Source organism: Agelaius phoeniceus, chromosome 2 (genome assembly GCF_051311805.1).
Source record: "Agelaius phoeniceus isolate bAgePho1 chromosome 2, bAgePho1.hap1, whole genome shotgun sequence".
Lineage (NCBI taxonomy): Eukaryota > Metazoa > Chordata > Aves > Passeriformes > Icteridae > Agelaius > Agelaius phoeniceus.
In genome coordinates, this window is record NC_135266.1 from 82,233,902 (window position 1) to 82,254,148 (window position 20,247).

General features: G+C 40.0%; 1 protein-coding gene across 1 annotated transcript in view; it reads left to right on the forward strand.

Moving 5' to 3' along the window:
- Window positions 1-20,247, forward strand: part of NOX4 (NADPH oxidase 4) — a 110,218-nt gene that overhangs the window by 79,076 nt on the left and 10,895 nt on the right. The window contains exons 14-17 of the mRNA XM_054627976.2: window positions 9,396-9,515; window positions 12,905-13,013; window positions 13,564-13,632; window positions 15,702-15,802. Coding sequence (XP_054483951.2) covers window positions 9,396-9,515; window positions 12,905-13,013; window positions 13,564-13,632; window positions 15,702-15,802 — 399 coding nt within the window. The remainder of the gene's footprint in view (window positions 1-9,395; window positions 9,516-12,904; window positions 13,014-13,563; window positions 13,633-15,701; window positions 15,803-20,247) is intronic.

The following is a 20,247-nucleotide window of genomic DNA, read 5'->3' on the forward strand; positions in this document are numbered from 1 at the left end:
TTTCTTTATTTTGAATAACCTAAGGCAGCTGCACAGAGGCATCTTTGTATGGCTAGAAAGGTAATAGCAATGACACTGCCACCTATGAATAATAATGTCATTATATAGGGACTTGGCAGGACTGAAACTGGAACACTGCAGACAATAATAGGCCATTCACTCTGAAAAACAGAACTGGAAATAAGAAGCTGGAGCATAGTCAGAGAAAAACAAAGAGGAGGTCAAGATAGCCAGGACTGCATTGAGCTCATCTATGATGTAATGCAGTATATTTTCTGGTGGATGATAAGCTTCTGCCAATGAATCTATGTGCAGACTCATCTGTAGGCTTCTGTTGACTTCAGAAATTCCTGCTCCAAGTTGGGTGATCTCATCTTTAGTCTGCCATTTTATTCCAAATGTATATGGTTCAGTCTACTGCTGGGCAGGTGTTCTTTCTTTACATTTTGGCCTTGCCAGTTGTCCGTATCCCCTTCCAGATAAGAGACTCTCTGCCTAAGGAAATGAGCTGGTCTGACCATCACTGAACATCTGGAAGCCATCTGAAGTTGCATTATCACTATCTTGCAGACCTCTCTCTTCAACTGTCAGAGGCATATTTAGAGAATTTCTTTCTAGGCTTTCTGGCAGCTAAATTCAAGCAAAGATACTTTACAGACCCCAAGCCAATAACGACTTGCTTTATGAAACTGCCCCAAAGGTAACCTAGTTCTATAGGCATAATCACTGGCCTGTAGAGGATGTGAAGATCATGGAGAACATCAACATCTTTCCTTAAAAGAAGTGTAGCCAAGAGAGACATTGTTTGAAAAAGAGAGTTTTCCAGATAAAAGATGGGCTTGTGACTGGACAAAGGCACTTTGTTTACCCAATGAAAGCCCTAAGACAGGAAGGAGTTTGCAGTGAGACACGGCAGATTTTTCTAGGGATTGTATTACATTTTAGATAGAATATTTGTGTTTAGGTTTAATATGTATTGAGGATTCCATTTTATTGCAGGAGTAACTGCTTCATTCCAACTGCAGAATTTGTTGTGAGATTTGCCTTTCTGTGTTTTTTCTTTATATTGTCTTAATTTTGAATTCTTTGTCTCTACTTAATCCAGTCCAGAGAGCCTGAGTGGGCTGACTTTAGAGAGAGCTATGATATGACCGTCCTTGTCTTCATATTGATCTGCTGGCAGCTGTATCTGCCAGCACTTCAGTCAGCTGCTTCTCTCCTCCCCTTTTGTTTCTGCAAATACCTAGCTAGGATTTTAAATCTTCTGCTTTGTCATCCTGTGATTTGTCAGCAGAAGCCAGCTTTTCTTTCCCCATCCCTTAGGTGTACTGGAGCTTGACTGGGAAAGCCTACGGCAGGTGACGATGGTCAACTAGAGTGGTCTTTTTTCCCCAGCCTAAGAAAAAAAATTCCCTATCCAAAGAAGTATTTTGCCCTTTGGTATAATATGTCTCCTGAGTATATTTGTAAATGGAAAGGACCTGCCAGGGGTGTAAAACTCATGTATGTGCTGTCTGGCTTTCCTGAGTCCTGAACTCCCATGTAGTTCTCCCATTTTTACTTCAATGGAAAATACCCAAACCCTGGCTTGAGGACTTAAGTCTGCATTAGGCTTCCAGTACTGGTTAATATATAATAATTAGAGATGTGAAAAACTTGAAACAGCATCTGAAATCTGCAATGGGGTTGCATCAATATGCATCAGTATGGAAAGGGGTCAGAGGTCTTTGGTGGTCTTGATCCCCTCCTACATTCCAATCCTGCTTTTTGACCTCAATCCTGCTTTTTCACCTCCTGCACTTGTGCTGTGCTCTGTTGTGCTCTTCTCCAGGAGGCAGAACAAGGATATTTGTCCCAGGAGAGTGCTGCCCTACATCTGTATGGCCCCTTCTCCAGCCACATCCTGTTCTTTCTCACAGTGTATTAATGCAAACAATGCTTGGCTGTTGCTACCAACAATCTTTGTTTGGCTCCACAGCTGTCCATCCAGCTGTTGCAGTTTGCACCATGAACATTAGCCACCTTGCCTTCCAGGCTTCTACAGAAACTGATGCTGCAGGTATTTCCACTGGTGTGGAGACAAGGGATCTCCTGTCTCAGTGAGTAGCATTTACCAAGCAAGGAAAAGGACCAATATTGGCACTACTTCCATGCCATCTGTCACGTCTCTGAGATGACCACAAAAGGCAGCAGTATAGGCAACAGAAAGCTTCTTATAAATATTGAAACAGACCAAAGATAAGTATGGAAGTGGATTGCTCTAAAGCAGAAATACAGTTTGCAGTGAGATAAGCAGATAACTACTCTGTCAGTGAATGGGTTGTGGAGAAATATGGCCAGCACAATCTACCTAGTTTTGGTTGCTGGTCTACAGCATTTTATCACTTAATGATGTAAAAAATAAATTTTCAAAAAGCAGGATGCAATAGGTGGTGCAGTCTTTACAAATGCTCTTTTAATTTTTCTTGATTCTTCAGGCAAAATTGGTAGGACACAAGTTTATAGAGAGGAAAGGCACCTTACAAAATAGAAATTGAAATTGGTAAAAAATAAGGTGTACAACGGGATTTCTTGTTATAATAAAATTGTGTGTTCTTTAATCAAAGGAATACATTTTGAGAACATTTTGTAAAAATGACCTTAAAAAGGTTGAAGAATGGAGAAGAATTGTTGCAACATTAATTAAGAATATTGACCCAAAAATTTGGTACAGAAAGTACATGTACTTTCAGAGAACAAAGTTGCCTCAGTTTATAATTATAGTTGAATGTAGCTCTCATAGTGATTTTACAGACCTTTTTAATGGAGTAAGTGAATGGTGTAAACTGTTGCTTCTCTCCTGTAAGAGTCAGCAATGAGTAGTCAGAAATGTGGGTTCTCCATAAATACTTCAGGCAATATTTAGATAATTATATTCAGTTTTGAGGGAAACTAACTTGGCCTGAGAGGTTGCTTTCAGATTGCTGTGAGAGTCATGAACAAGGAGGAACCATATTTATAAGGGTGTCCATTAGAGGTGCAAGTCTGTTCTCTGTTGCCACCAGTGGTACTTCAATCTCCATGTTTCTTTGAACTTCTTGTACATAGTTAGGAGATTTTTCTTCTTCTCTCCTCCTCCTCACTCCTCTGTTACAAGTCCAGCTCCCAAAAGGTAATTGTACAACTTTTGCTGCTTTAGTGTTCCAGCCCACTCCAGCGGAATCTTCTCGAACCTGCACTGTGTGTCATAGAAATGCACAAATCTCGGTTTGTGATTTACAGAAGGAACATTATCCATATCGGTGCCTGCTCAGCTGTTCCATTTTCTTACCCTTATCATCATGCCTTCAAAATACTTCCTCTTGCTAAGGATGTTGTAGAGCTGAAAATGCTTCTTTAGTTACCTCTGGGCTCTTGAGAGTATAAAAAGCTGAAAAAAGTTGATTTTGTTTTGTTTTGCCCAGTCAGAGAGAATTAAATGGAACTGAGATGTAATGAAACTGATGGTTCTTATAGGATTCTAAAAATAATAATGATTTAGCAGGTTTCTATTTGGAGAAAATTTGGTGCTAATTGATTCTATAGTTTTTTGAGCCATCCATGTTGTTACAATCAGATATTTCACTAGCTGATCAAGGACTCAGCTTCTGTAGAAAAGAGAAGGAAACCTCTGCAAGCTCTAGTACATACTGTAAGAATATGTTTGAAGTTGTAAGGAAAAAACAAAGTGAAAAAACAACCAGAAAATAAACTCAAGCAGTTTAAAAAAATCAGGAGAGCATGGCTAATGAAACCTGAATTAGAATCATAACCCTTTGCAATCTTGCACAAAACAGTATATAAATTTAATTGGACCCACTGGGTTTTGCAAGCTTACTTGTCTAAGGGGCTGCTCATTGCTTTAGTGGGAACATCATCCTTCACAGTGTCAGGAGTACACATGGGAATCTCTGATCACGCATGCCAGATGTCACATTTTGTGACACTTTTAAACCTAGAAAAGTTGTCGTAGTTTTGGAAATCCGTAAAAGCCAAGGATGGCATGCTTTGTTCACTAGTGGTTCTTTTGTAAAAGGCTATTGTAAAAGTACTGAAATGCTGTCAATAATCACAACCCCTCTGGTAAAATGGTGTCAAAGTGTACACATATAAATTAAGGTTTAAATAATGTTGTGAAGTATAGTATGTTGACTTCATAAAATGAAGTGGCTGTCTTGATTTTTGCTACAGAAAATATTTTAAAATCTTTGATAGTAGTAAATGCAGCTTCTTTGAAAAATCACATCATTTGTTGTAGCTAGGCTTTTACTGGAAAATGAGAATTGAGCCTTGGACTCCAAAATGTTCTAGAACAGTGCAGTAGTTCATTTTGCTTTCTGCAGACTATGAAAGATGGTCTCTGATACAAATTTCAGATTTGGATGACTTCCAGCAGTCCTTCTCTGATCTCTGTTCTACTGGTGCCCTGAAGAAGGAGTCATGCATCAGGAAGCCACTGTGATAGACAGAGCCACACAGCAGAGAGACAAACCAGCTTAAACTGGAGAAACAGCAGACAACCGATGGATACAATCAGACAGCAAGATTCAGGGAAACAGTGGGACAGTACAGATCCAGAATATGACTGAGATACAGGGAGCACATCAGGAGCCTGGTTTTTTAGATATCAGAGAAAAGAGGAGTCTTAAGAAGGAATTTGAAGGGAGATAATGAGATAGCTCTGCAGATGTTTACTGTGATTCCCTCCTAGGCATGAAGGAAAGTGTGGGAGGAACATGGAGGCACTTGTTTGAATATTTGTCATGTGGGGGTGGAAGCTGATAGTGTGGGTTATCAGAGAGAGATTATTGCATCTCTCTGGTGCAGCAGAGCTAGAGCAGCAGAAGAACATAAGGAAACTGCTTCAGCCATCAGACAGTTGGTTCCTTGGAGTTCTCAGGCTGAATCCATCAGTACTGAGATGTGGTTTTGGTAGGACAAGTAAAAGAGAATAACAAGCATGTGAGAAGAGTTGTTTAGTTGATTTTGGAGAATGTCAGTGATGTTTTCCTAAGGAATCAGGAATTCAGCTCCATTAGCTTTATTGACTGTGTCTTATGACTGTATCCAGAACTTAGTGTGCTCACACAAATATACCTGAGTAAGAACTGAATATCAAGGACATAAAATCTCATGCTGCTGCTTTAAATCCTTCTTCAGCTGACATTGGTAAGAGCTTTGCCTGAAACCTCAGTCAGATTAGGATTTCACTTTTTGTGCTCTATGCAGTACTTTGTATCCAAGCATTTTGTTCAGCTTGCAAATGATGATTCTGCTTTAATTAAAATTTCCTATGAGCTCTTTTTTTAACTCCCCTATCCATCTGTTATTGCACTAATATCCCAGATAATGTCTTACAGTAACTCCCAGAGAGCCTAGTAAAAAAAAGTGATAACATCATTTACTGTTGGGTTGTGAAATACAATCAAAGCATTATCTTTTCTAAGGGCTCCTACAACTTGAAGTAAAGCATGGCTCTGAGAACCAAGTCCAAGAGGTGTGAGCAGGTATCTCCACACATTCACTTATGGAAAATAATGACTTGGACCTCAAAAGCAGTACAGCTGCCTGTGTCCCTGAGACAGTTTAAGGGCAGCCCCATGTTAGTGCAGTAGCATTGCCCAGCACTAAACCAAGCTGGTTTAGTGCTTATTGGGCTATTTTTGTACCACTGCACTGTAGAATGAAACTGTGCTTTAAATAGGAAATATCTGTTAGATGCTTTTTAATAATGTGCTCTGCTATTTTTTCTGATGTATTCTATTTTGAAAAGCTTTTTTTTCTTTATCTGAGCTAAAAAAATTGTGCCAGTAATAAGCAAGAGCACTCCTAAGACTGGAAGTAAATATATGTGAAAAGAACAACTTGTTATTTGAATAAGTTTGCCTGAAGGGGCAATTTCTAAACTTCTAGTAAAGTTCCATTCCCTTCCTTCATGTTAATTAAATAAAAGCTGGGAGGATATGAGAGCGTAGCATGGTAGTGTGATATATCTGGGCCACAGCTCAAGAAGTAAAAAGTCATCTTACCCCCCTTGTCTTTTTATTGAGCACTGTGATATTTTATTTTCAATAATGAACTGCATTTATGCAAAAGTTTTCTGTCCTACCAAATGAAAGGAGGAACATGTTGACAGGAAACAAAAATTGCATAATCTCTGCAGAAATCTATGACTGAATCACTGCTCTGTTCAACCCTGTGCCATTTGATAGGGGATGAGGAAGTTTCTTGCTTTCACTGGCCTGAATAAGAAAAAGATAAATGACCACTGCCATTAAGGCATCAGGGCCACATTTGTCTCAGTTATAAATTATCCCCGTAGTAAAATGGGATTAAATAGTGCATGTTTATGACCTCCAACAAAATCTTCTAGGGGGATCATGTTATGCTTGGAATCAGTCTTTTCAGGCACTCTGAGTGGTGGAGTGGGTTAACACAGTAGCAATATTTCTCCAGGTTTTCCCCCATTTCTCTTTTTCGCACTTGGAAGCAGTGACTTCTGGCTGCTGTGTGCTGGACCACATGCAGACACAGCAGGAGGCCCTTGGCTTCTCTGACTGCATCTGCTGTCCAAGCAACTGCTCCTCACTCCCTCAGAGGAAGACACAGTGGGCAAATAGAAATATTTTGCAGGCCAGATGGGGCTAATGGACCACAAACTGGAGCATTCTGACCAAAATGCATATTTAATTGCAGGTTGTTTCTTGAATTTCTGGCAGGCACTGTACTTGACTGGTTTCTGGTGACCAGATCTAGTTTTGCATTTTTCCACTTCTGATCATGTCAGTATTATTCAGAGGCACTCAGACTTTCCAGGAATTTCTTAATCCCTCTGAGATCAGACATACATACATACATACATCCATGTAGTCCCCAGGTAGTGCAGTTATGTTAAGTGGCACTCCTACAATAAATAACTGTTGTCACATCCACTGGGGTAATCTCTGGAAAAATGTTCTCTGATTGTTTTTGTTTCATTAGGTTGTGTTTTTAATTCAAAATGTTGGCTTTAGGTTTGTGTATCCAAAGGAAAGTTAATGCTGCTTGTCCAGAATGTAAGGAATTTCCCTCAGGCCTGTGCTTATGCCCTTCATACCTTTAGGAGCAATTCTCTAGATTTCACCAGCTAGGTGGGGCTGATTAGGGTAACATGTATATGAAGTAGGCCAGGAATGACAGGGTTGCTGGTGATTGTTATCCAGTTATTTTGGGGTTTTTGTTTGTTTGTTTGTTTGTTTGTTTGTTTGTTTTTGACATACTCCAACATCCCAAAATTAGATCTCTGTTACATCTGTTACATATACATCTGAGATCCGTAACATTTGTGGACTTCTTTCAGAATATCCCTTGGACTAGATTATTTCAGTGTTACAACCTGCTTCTCAGCATTTCCCCTGTTGCTTATTTAAATAAGAGCTGCTCCTTTACCTCCTCCATCAAACAGTGCAGCTTTTAGATCTCTTAAAACAGCTGCTGCTGCACTCTGCACAAGCAGTGGTATCATTTCATTAGTGGAAAATAAAGCCTGGTTAAGTAATGTGGTATAAAGTGTTATGTAAGAGGAAACATTTAATGAGCAGATACTTAAAGTTCTGTTTACTTTGTATGCTCATGACCAGTTAAGTTTTTCTTGGCTGTATTGTATAAAACAATATGTCTGTCCTAAGTAAGGAGTGAATTTGTTTTTCTAATATTCCCATCATGCTGGAACTAATATATCTGACATTGCAAAACTTTGAGATTCTCCAAGAGAACGTAGAATACTATAGAGATTATAAATGCAGAAATAAGAGTAAGCATGTTTAGGTTGAAGATGGTTTAGGTTTAAAATTTGATTGCTTAAAAATATTTCCAATGCCTTCTGATGTCTTTGGCTGGGTCAGTCCAGTGTCTTCTCCCTTTCTCTCCAGGTAGGACACCAAGTATGGAGTTTGTGAGACAGGACACAGTTAAAAATCAGCCTTCAGATCCATCAGAAAGTTTGTAGTTATCTGTGTTCAATTAAGGCGTCCAGAAGAAGGAGCCTAACATATGAGGCATATCAAGCAACAATAGCAAAGGGCTGGAAAAAAATTCCTAAAAAGGACCATATTGGCCAAAGACACCCAGACAAGATAGTGTCTTGACTGGTAAGATGATGCCAAGGGTCATACCACAAACCTAAAAGAAATTAAATCAGACTGAGAACTTAAGTTATGGCTAAAATCCAGCCCTCCAAAGGAATTAATCAGATGAGGTTTAGAAGGCTTTTTCTGGGAAAGGAGATGTCTTCTCTGCCTTTAATTCCCTGGCTGTTGTTATAAAGGAGACTCTTAGGCCCTTTCATTAGACGTGGAGTATGTGCAGCTTGGTTGTGCAATAAGTACCAGTGTGTGTGCATGAAACTGATGTGTGTTGGAGCTCCTTAGTGGACTCGGGCCAAAGCTTGCTCTTGGTCAGCAGACCTGTGGGCAAGTACTGTTCCCTGAGCTGCTGCACACAGAGCTGGTCCCACCACACTTGGCTGTGTTCAGCAGTTACCTCAATAAAATGTGCTGATCCAGTGAATCAGTCATACATAGAACAGGCCTTGAGTAAATGTCCTGTTCGAGTTCTCTTTGCAGCAGTTTCTAAAGATGAATCTGTTACTGAGGTAAGATATGCAGTTGGTTTTCCATAGAAAATGAATAGAGCGGTAGCATAGAGTGTATGAAATCTTACAGCCCATAAATTTTGAGCTGTCTATGGGTGACCTTGCTCAGATTGTCAGCACTGTAGGAAAGATCTTGTAGGAGGTCAAACTTTTGAAAATACCTAAAGTTGACCTTTAAATTATAGTCAATGTACTATCCAGTACTCTCTGAAGTGTTAAAAATGGGTTGGGAATGGGACACAATCTCCTAAATAATCTTTTAAATCAAGTGGACGGAATGGTTATAATAATGATAGGCATGAGTCAAATGGGAAAAACTCAGCAGTTTTTCTCCCCCTTCAGAAAATGTGTATAAGATGAACCTCCTAGGCAGGCCTAGTCAAACCACTTTATTTCTTACATATGACCCTCCAAGTCATTGTTTCTAGTGCCATTTCTTTGCCCTCTAATACTAGACAAAATAGGAAGCCATAATTTAGTCACCTCCACTTCTTCAATTAAAAAATAGCTTGTCTAATCATGGAACATGCCAAAAGATTTTAGGTAACAGTTTTTCTTACCACCTGTACATTCATTTCTTCCCACATAAAGTTTTCCAGGAAAACGACTTTTACACTCTGCATCTGAAAACTAATAAAAATTTTTTAAAAAATTCTTTGCAGGGTTTTAATTCCAGCTTGTTTTTCTTTACCTTTGTCTGGTCTTAACAGCTTCCTCTAAAAGTGTGCTTTTTCTCTTTATGCAGACTGTATGTGGATGGACCTTTTGGAAGTCCCTTTGAGGAATCCCTGAACTACGAGGTCAGCCTCTGTGTGGCTGGAGGTATTGGGGTTACACCATTTGCATCTGTGCTCAACACACTGCTGTAAGTGAGCTTAAGCCTTTAAAGCCATTTTGCCCCAGTTTACAGCAACAATGAATGTCAGAAAGGCTTTGAGTGTCTTAAAAAACTTCCACTGGCATAAGTGAATGATTCCTTGAAAAGATGTAGAGGACTGAGATGTCCCTAAATGGCATCAATCCTCTCATACCAGCTCTGTAACCCAAAATGTTGTGGCAGGGATGCACCTGAATTGGGACAATGTCACCAGCCTCTGTATCCTGCCACCAATCAAGCTTGTGATTAATCTAGTCACAGCCTTTCAGCAGGACTTGTTCCCCCAGGCCCAGCTTAGATGAGGCTGTACTGTAACAGTCTTTGGGAGTCAGAAAATTGTGACAATCCTTCTGCTGGAAATGCAGGACCAACTCTCCTGGTTTGACTTTTTAAATGTCTAAGCTTGAGGTTTTAATATAAGGGGATCAATCTGAATTCAGGTAGTATGCAGATGTTTAACTCCATTTGAAAAGTTTAAATTTTAGGCATGCATTTTTCTATTTTTCCTTTCCTGTTCCTGTCTCTATTTTTAAATTTCATTTTAATGTAAAGCCTTTGATATTCTATGCAGATTAAACCTTCCACCTCTTGTTTTTCTGTCACATTGACAACATGGTTCCCACTAAATCTTATGCTATGTGAAATAGGCTTCCTTTTATGATTGCTATTGATTTTATTTATATTTGCTAGATTTATTGGTTAAGGGCTCCAGTCACAGGTTAAGTGAGTGTATCAAATGCCCAGTATAAACAGCCAGCCAAAGCAGCAAACCTTCCCTGAGATGCCATCAGGCTTTGGGAGGGCTTTACAATGCACAGTTAAAGCATTTCTTGCAAGATGAACACACCATGGTTGGCTATAACTCCAAAGGGAAGCTGAAGTGTGGAATTTAGGTGCTGTACACATTCTTCTGTCCTTAGCCTGGGCTGGACCGACAGTGCCAAGTGCTACTGAAAGTTATTAGCCTTGTGTGTCTCATGGTGCTGCAGCCCCCAAAGACCATCTTGGGCTCCCTTATTTTCTTTTATTGAGAGCATACAGAACACCTTCTCAAAACCAGGGTGCATTTTTGCTGAAAGCTTGGGGCTCAGGTGGATAAAATGACTATTTTCCTTGTGATGGATTATCCCTGATACTGTTTAGCAAAAATGTCATGGAACACAAAGATGGGCCAGCAGCAGGTAATTAGATGTTTGCCTCTAATGTGTGTTATCTGAGGCTGTAGGAATTCTCACAGACACTCCAAGAAAATGGTAGTGTCCAAAGGATTTTGCAACATCCATTTATCTGCATAAAGCCATAAACTGACTTCCAAGGAGCTAATTCCATAACCTGCCTTTTTAGCTGCTCTTCCCTTGTGCACTGTACAATATACAAGGGAATCATTCTGGGGAAAAGTAACAGTCTTAGTCTGTTTCCCTCCTCAGTATTTAAGCATCAACAAGACACTGGTTTAGTGGCTGATCTGTGTGTGTTTTTGCCCTGGCTTGGAAGCAGATATTGGCAGGTATGAAGATGCAAAATGCCTGATGGTGCCAGCTTTGTAGAGCAGCCAGGCCAGTCCTGTTGCGTCAAGGACACACAGGTCTAGGAGAGACCCAAAGTCTGTCCTTGAAATCTTGTTTCCTGCTCCATTGTTTTCCTGTTGTATGTACATAATTTGATTCATGCCCCTGCCCTTCCCTCCACTTAGCTGTTGAACCCTGTGCCCTATTTTAAGTTATAATGTACTTTATTGAAAGCTAGAGGCTTTTATGCACGAGTCTGTAAATAATGGCTGTTATGGGCAGTGTAACACAGAAACACAAGAAATGGGGGTTGTAATGGGGGATTGCACCTCTCCTGCACAATATATCCTGCTGGAGGTAGACCCAGGCATATGTGTCTGGAGTGCTATTTTAAATCTATGCTGGACTTGTTTGATGAATTCTTGCAGTCCAGCCTCTTTGTCTGGATGCAGTGTTTCATCACCTAGAGTGGTGTTTTGTTACTGAACTGGGGCATTTCAATACAAAATGCCTTTCATTTTTCTCTTTTATCCCTTTTTTAGTGAAAAGCACTTTTTTTCCTTGCTACTGCTTACAGTTCTCTTGTCATATCTGACCAGATTGTGACCCTTCCTAAGTGCTTGTCTTAGTCTAGGCAGTCAGAAAGAGATGGAGGAAATAGTGTTTGGAAAGTCAGCAGTTAACAAATAAAAAATTGGAAATCAGGACTTGAAAGACACTGTACTCCCCGGTCTGAATGCACTTTTTTTACTCTCTCTGAGGAGTTTACATGAAAGGTGAGTTCTCAGTTCTATGTGCTGCTGAGGTGCTCATCCTTGCTCCTCAGGGCAGAGGTATGGGGAGGCAGGATACTGGTTGGAGCCATCACTTATATAGACCTGTATCTATATCCTGGCTGGATATGCCAGCAACTCTACAGTTTGGAATAAAGGACAGTGGGTATGGTGAGATGTATCATGAAACTTTTTGACCAGGCCTGGCTCCTAGGATTGGCATTTCAATTTTAAGTGAACAGGCTATGGCATTCTCTATCTGAAAATCATTCTAGGAGGAAAAGGAGGAAACTGTGCACTGACCATTTCAGTGATTAGAACAACAAAAACCACTGTTGGCTAACTAAGAAAATGTTTCCCGAATACTTGTGCTTTATTTGAACTCATTCTTCATCAGGATATTTTTATTTCTATTTTCTTTCCTAGTTATTTCAAACCCTTCCCTTGTACTTATTTGTGTTTTAATTGAATTAGAAATCTGCACGAGAGTTCTGTTTTTCTAAATGCAATGCCAGAATCTGCCCACGGCTGCACTTTATCCACCAGCATTTTCTGAGGTCTGTAATGTATCACATAGTTCCCTAACACAATGGAGCTCTGATTTCATTTGGTCTTTGTGATTTTGCTACAGTATTAATTATAATCAACCAAAGCCTTTCACATAGAAAGGCAGAATTAAGACCTGACATGATTACATTTGTCAATATTTTCCACTTATGGCCTCTTTATAAACCTAATAAAGCGTTGACATAATACACTTGAACTTAGAATGTCTCCTTTGCTTTAAAATAAAAGTTTGATGATGATATATGAATCCATATTTGCTACTCAAATCATCTGTATAACTGACAATTTCCTAGTGTGGAAGCAGTGTCTGTGATGGCTGCTAGCTCTGTGCTAGATATTTAATATTCTCAGGATAATCTGAATAGGCTGTGTTGGTCAATTCAGCGTCTGATGTGTCACAGCTTGAAGAGCAACTTAGCAGTTAGCTTCTAAAGGAAATTCATGTTTCCATTAATAAATATTAAGCATCCTCATTAATGTTTCCTTTTTAAATTATAATTTTTAACTACCCACACATTTTATTTTCAAGTGATGGCTGGAAATGCTACAAGCTCAGAAGACTCTACTTCATTTGGGTGTGCCGGGACATTGAGTCTTTCCGCTGGTTTGCAGATCTGCTCTGTATGTTGCATAACAAGGTAATGGGTGTTGCTTGGAGGGGTCCTGACAACTTAAATGCAAGGTATGCCCACACCACACACCTGGCATTCTGTAGAGGATGGCAGCCTTGCTCAAAACGAGTGAGCTCCAGCAGTAGCTTGGGCTGCCTGATCCAGGCTTCATTTGTTCTTGGATCAAAACCAGTTTGAGTATCCATCACCAATGTTTCATTGCAGTGTTGCCATGTTCCAGTAGCCTGGACACTTACCTGTGTCCAGACTACTTCATGAGAAGGAAGAAGAAGCACATGCAGTCTGGGAAGCCTTGAGTGGCCTTTAGTCATTCTGCTAGTAGGCAGATTGAAAAGGGAGTGGGAATTATAATTTCAAGTATATTTTAAGAGCCATGTGGCTTCCTAAAATAATATTTTTTACACAGCATGATGTGCTATACAGCACATCCTCTTCAGTGAAAAGCTTACTTCATTGATGCTGAAACCCATGTACCTCAGCATAGTAGGCACAAGTGACTTCACGCTTGCATTAAGAAAAAGAATATTATTTCACTAGCTTTTTTATCATCCTCCAGCTTTGGCAGGAGAATCGGCCAGACTATATAAATATCCAGCTGTACCTCAGTCAAACAGATGGAATACAGGTATGTGGCCAAATGTTGTTTGTAAACTAAACTAGACCTTGGAGTAATAGGCAATGCAAACTGTCAGTCAAAGGCAGAAGGGGATTACTGCAGATGGTAAAAACAGGAGATGAGGCCATAAAGTCGGGTGACTGATTGATTAATAGAGCAAGACAGCCAGTTCATCCCCACAGCATTAAGAGAGTCTAGTGCAGTACCCTTAACTTGATTAGGTGCAGGCAGAAATCCATATCTCCCTTTTCTAGGAACAAGGTCCTTCCAGGCCAGGCCACAGACCAGACAGTTGGCCGTGTTCGATGGGAAATCTGCATCGTTTCTGGGCTAAGAACCAAACCAGAATAGTTCTAGGAACTTGCAAGCTCAAATCTTCTTTTCCCATATATGTTTTGAAAGAATCTAGCTATTTTTAAAAACTTTTTATTTCATTATCTCATATATAGATGAAAGGTAGAAATTTCTTGATGTGTAAGACTGGAAATTATATGGAACTGTCAGCTGACATGTATTGCCAATGCTAACGCCAGGCTAATTACCCAACTCTTGGCGTCTCCTGTATCTATTTATGCTTGCAATCTTCATTTTACATTATGTAGCACATAAGCCTAGGTACAAGTCTTAACTGTGCTGCATCAGGAATCTTTCCATTGACTACAGGGGGCCCAGAGCCAAGCCTAACAATTACTGGAAAACATGAAATGCATTGAAAAACCATGCCCAAAGGATTTTGATCTGCCTGCTATCAGGTGGAGATAGCATAACATTTACTGCTCTGGGAGGAACACAATCTTGTAGTTTAAATTATGTGGTAGCTACATTAGTTATGACTATGACAAATGCAATGCCTGGACAGCATATGTTGATGGAAATGGAATGCTTGAAAATGCCTAATTGATGAACCTGCTATGTAATTTTTAGGTTAAAATTAAAACCTGAAGCTGGACTGCAATGCAATGTGATAGGGAAAGTGAAATAATAGTCAATTCAAAGGAAGTTTTCTGATACTATGTAGTATACAAATACTTCATAGTGATGCTAATTAAGCAGATGCTGAATTTATTTTAAGTCAGCTTTTTGATTGAAGTCCTACTTTACAGTCACTTTTTTGTGGCCGTTGAACAAAACTGCTATGAAGCATAGTGCTGCTCGTAATTGCTCAAGGGGAAGTCTCCATGGCCATACAGGTTGTGTGTTCACTGATGTTAGTCCAAAGTGCTGACTGCTGCCAAAATTCAGGCAGTTACACTTCTTGCTCCCTTTGTGAGAAGCCCTTGTGCCTGTGTGGTAAGAGCTCACCCTGCAGCAAGTGCCTCTTGTCTACAAAAGCCCAAAGGAAGCTGAGTTGGCCAGGACTGTGTTTGCATTGGTGTGAGCAGTGTTTTGGGTTGTTCAGCAAGGCAGGGAACGTGGGAGCCTAGATAATGTGTAGCTCTCTGCCTCTTGCTGCTGTGTTAGGACAGCAAACCCAGGGTTGTGCCCTGCAGTGGGAGGGCATTTCACCTTATCAAAATGCTGGTGAGTTAGCATTCTGGAATGGAGTGGGTTCCATCTGGGGAGCAGTTTTGGCTGCTTTCTGCTGCTGCAGCAGCTCAAAACAGTTGGCAAACTACTCTCAGGGAGAAAAGTAAGATTTCCCTTGTTACTTTTTCAGACCTAGTCATTTTAATAGTTACTTGTACAAAGTTTAAAAAAGACTTCAGACAAAAATATGATTTTTGCATCAGCAGTATTTCTTCCAGTTTAGCATTAAAAGCCAGTGTGGGAATGAGTAACAGGAGCATGGTTATTGTTTTATGGATTAAATAAATTGGTTTAAAAGTAATGTAGGAATTAATGAGCAGCTGCACGAGGGACAATGTATGTAACTAACACCAAGGAGAGCCATTGAAAAGATACTAAGCAGAGGTATTGGTGCATAAAATGGCTGCAGCTCCCATCACAGCTGTTTGATACTTGTGCTCAGGTTTTACACCTCAGCACTCTGGCAAGTCAGCCAATAGCAGAAATGGGAGCCCTGGGTGATATGAGGCAATTTGCAAATCAGGCAGAATGGAATTTTTTGTTTCTTGCAGAAAATAATTGGTGAAAAATATCAAGCTTTAAACTCCAGGCTTTTGATTGGACGACCCCGGTGGAAGCTCCTGTTTGATGACATAGCAAAGTGCAATAGGAGGTAGGTGCTCGTCCACGTGAAGGGTGCCACAGTTGGATGGCTGGGCATATCTGTTTCTAGCTATGTTTGTATGAAAATATTTCTGGGATTTATCTTGCTGAGAGATAGCCTATACAAACTGAAACACTGTGTTTTTTTTTTTATGTTCAGAGCAGTTCAGTGGCTCAGAAAATATAAGCAGCAGATTTCCATCTCACTGCACAGAGATTACATGTGTTCTTGTCCGTGGCAATGTCTTGCTTTCAACATACACTGGTTCTTTATATAAAGTTACATTTCTTAAAATTGTTGATTTGTGATTTGTAATGCTAGTATACAAACAGAATTCACAAGGAAGAATTTGAATTACCTGTTTTGTTTTTATTCAGAAGATTTATTGTCTTTGGGTATTTCTGGCTATTTTTTATTCTCTGTTAAAACCTGGCAATGCCTTTTTATTGTGCTGGGAAAGAATATTATGGTCTGAAAGACAAGTGTAAACCAGAGAAGGCATGCATATAGAATGTTTTTGTCCAGATCCAACTTTGGTGGTTGAATATTTTTCCTGCTGCTGGCAGTTCATTGCCTCAAAAGCTGATCTGGAAGAAGGGACTGTGTGAATCTTCCCTAATCCACTTCTGGCAAAGTCAATGGTGTATGAGAAAACCCCCCTGAGTAGCTATTGACAGTAATCTGGATGCATTGGGTTGGAGAGGTGCTCTGCAGAACTTTCCCTCAAGAAATTTTTGTCCTCTCCTGCACTTGCAAAGTGAAATCTACCCATGTCTTGTTGACTCTTCTCTTCCGAGGCTAGATATGACTAGGGGACACTGAGCCCTGGCTCTTGAGAAATACTGAGTGCCAAATGTATCACTGTGGGCAGTGTGAGCTGCTGACAATACTTGTGTTGGATTCAGGTCATAGAGGATATTGTGAGCAGGACACCCCATAGGCTGCTACATCTCTAGTAAAATTTTCACACTTAGAGAAGGGGTTTAGAGCAAAGAACTGTGGGAAAGAAAAGGAAATAGAGAGTTCAGAGGGACAAGCTGACTGGGCCAAAAGATCTCTGCATAGATAAAAGGCTGTAGACCTTTTATGCTCCATTCTAATGTCTTTGTTAAACTATGTGAGTACAGTTTTAAAAGGTGAAAATTATGAGGTTCCTGCCACTTCCCTCTGAGGATGTAAGAGCACATAATATTGATGAAGCCATTAGTAGTAGTAATAATCATACTTGATTTTTCTTTTTTGCTTTCCATTGCATTACTCCTAATTAGACTTCAAGTACCATTTCCTCTGCATTTTCACATCAGGTCTTTAAATTGGGCTGCCATTTTCAAGCAAGGTATCTTTAATACAAAAATAATGTTATCTTTTGATTATCTTGCTAAGATGTAGGCTTTGTCCCTCTTTGTCATCTCTTTATCAAGGTTTGTATAGGTCTGTACCTATAGATGTAGTTACTGGTAATGGTGCACAGTAGCGAAGCCTTTGACAACCTCAACTGTCTGGCAGAAATTTACCTTTTGTAGCTAATTATTCTCTGTATTTCCTTGAATGAGATGGGAACTTTAGTTTTTCCCTCTAGTCCAATTTCCAGGTCTGCTACTACCTTTATTTCAATTCTTATTTCTCTGTAACTTTCCACCTAAATGTCCCTGCTGCTATACAGAGACCAAAAAAACCAAACTGAAGCAAAACAGGTCAGTCAAGTTGTTTGCAACATCTGGTGCCAGTGTTCAGACTTTCACATTTGCAATCATCCCCTTGGGCTTGTTTATGGGCAGCCAAGATATTTTCCAGTTTTTATCTTATGATTTTAGGAAAAGCTGCATATAAATAAACAGGCAGCTGGCAAAGCTTTCTGTCTCTCTGTGTAGCCGTTCTGATTGCCGTGTGCTTTGTGAATTGTTGCTGTTGTTGCTGTATGGGTCCCAAATAAGCAAAGTGCATTTGTAAGTGTCTGAGCTTTGCCAGACCTTCAGAGCATGACATGGGACAGCCCAGCATCAGGTTCCTGCTCCTTTTTGATTTTCGGGAAAAGAGGAGCGGATGTATGCCATCTACTGTTCGTATTTCATATGACACCTGCAGACCCAGCGATCTGAACTGGAACAGTTACATAATAAATTACTAGTCTTGTTTTTTCGTGCTTTTTGAGGGGGAATGGAACAACAGCCTTGTTCCTGTTCAGTTGTGTCCTGGATGAAAAGCTTGCACCATGCTCAGTTTGCTTAGGTCAAAAGGGCATGTGCTTTTTTCCAGGTAGAGAATGACCTAGAAAAAGACATGAATACCTGTAGGAGAAAAAAGCATGGAGCATCATGATACATTTCTCGTCTGTTCTAAAGGAGAAACCTCTCTCTAGGAAAAAATGTGAGATTTAAAAGAGGAACATTTCAAGTCCTGACTCTATCTTCTCAATGTAGCAAAATATTTAATCTCTCTCTCAACTCCTGCTGTTCATAAAATGGATGTAAGAATATGTGCTGACCTAGACCTACTCATCCCATAGGAACACTGAGGAATTACTTGCTTAGTGCTCTGAAGGAGTAAATTCTATGTTGAAGTTTATAATCATTACAAAGAATGGCTTCTAACATAGTTTACTTAACTGTAAACATGTTAATGACATTAATGAAGATTTTCAGACATAGGACTATACAGTTGCCTGTGTTCATCTAAGACACAAAGTGAGCCTTTGTCCCAAACAAATGATAGATAAACAGTCAGGGTAGTAATATGCTGTTCTATGTGGTAGCTTTCCTCAGCCACCTTTCTGTTTGTGTTCCAGCAGCCAGGCAGGATCTGGGGGAGGAGGGGCAGAGGCATCTGCAGGCAGGGATGGACACAGGGGAGGAAGGTGAATGGTGTGTGAAGGGGTGTCCAGACTGGATGCTGGTGGTGGGTATCCCAGGAAGGCAATCTGAGAGCCTGTGGCTCACTGCACAGAACAGTGACTCAGCTGGGTTTCAGGAGACCTTAGACATGGGTCTCTTGTGTGACTTCAGGCAAATAATTTAACCTTCCTGTGATTCTAATCACTAGCGAAAAAATCTGTATACCTTGGAAGAATGTTACTGGGATGAGAATACATTGGCACTATGTATTCACTTTGTTGGCTGTTTATACCTAATGAAAAGGAGAGGGGCACCTGAACTCTTTGGGGTTTATTTTATCAGTTCACTGTACTAATTCACCTAAAGAAAAAGAAAAACAAGCAAACAAAAAATCCCAAACCCAACAACATTCATTCTTTCAATTAAATACACAGTAGAAGCCAGAGTCTTGCTGGCAGCTCATGAATCCTTTTTCTCCAGTGTGCACAGATTAGAGAGATTTCAGAATCTGCAAGTGCTGAGGATTCTTATTTGAGAGCAACAAGCAGCAGCCTTCTCATTATTGCAGCAAATTCAGCCACCAGCACAGCACCCATTGCCATTAAAAGGAGTACTGCCAGAACAGGAAAGCTTAATAGATAAACATAAGGGTGAGAAAAGTCTGAATTATGACTTTGCCTGATTGATATGAGAGATGAAGTCATTGAAGGCAATTGCAATCTGTGTTACAAGGTGCCTGCACAAGGACACCACTGCAGTTACCTGCATAAATTTTGGGTCATTTTTGATGTTTGAGTGCTCAGCTGTACCATACCAGTGTTGCTGTGCATTGATGCAACATGCACTGCCATGCTACTCTGGCAGCTGCCTGCCACCTGACATGTACACATAGCAGTATGCACCAAAGATTTATTCTTAAATCAGTTCCCTCCTCTCATCAAACACATGCACAGGGAGCTTTAAACTGAATTTGATTATTTAGCATATGCTAAAATATTGTATATTAAATAGTTATTGCATAAAATATCGAAACAGTGCTGGAGGCAGAACACAGAACCCAAATCTCCATCCTCTTGGTGAGTGCTGTAGATCACAATAGTTAGAGCCATGTTCCCTCTTGTATGCTTTTTCTTCATCCTAGTAAATCTTTTAGATCTTTTTCTGTAGTGGCACAATTTCAGCAGGAAGAAGATGATTTTTTTTTGTGATACAGAAAATGCAGCACTGTATTGTATTTCCCTGCTTTCTTTTCCTCTCCTCATCTTAAAAAAAAAGGGAGATAGTGAATATTGTGAATGGCTCAGTCCTGCTGTGTTTTGTTCTGATGTTGGCTAAAGTTCTGAGCCCTGAAATGTTGTATGACTGTAAGTCTGACTTGCAGGCTATTTTTAAGGTGACCAGAGAGCAAAGAGCTGTTGTCAGTAGAACGGCGTGAAAAAGTCAGGTTGACTAAAGGGCCAAGATCTATGGGTGATGAGCAAGGATCATACTCTGTGTTTGACTTCTTGTAAGATTTCCAATATAAATGCTGAAGGAAAAACTACATGCTAATGTGAAAGTAAAGCAGTAAAATTATTCTGTTGCTGCCAGAAATAATCATGGGTTAGTAGTGCTCTGTTTTCA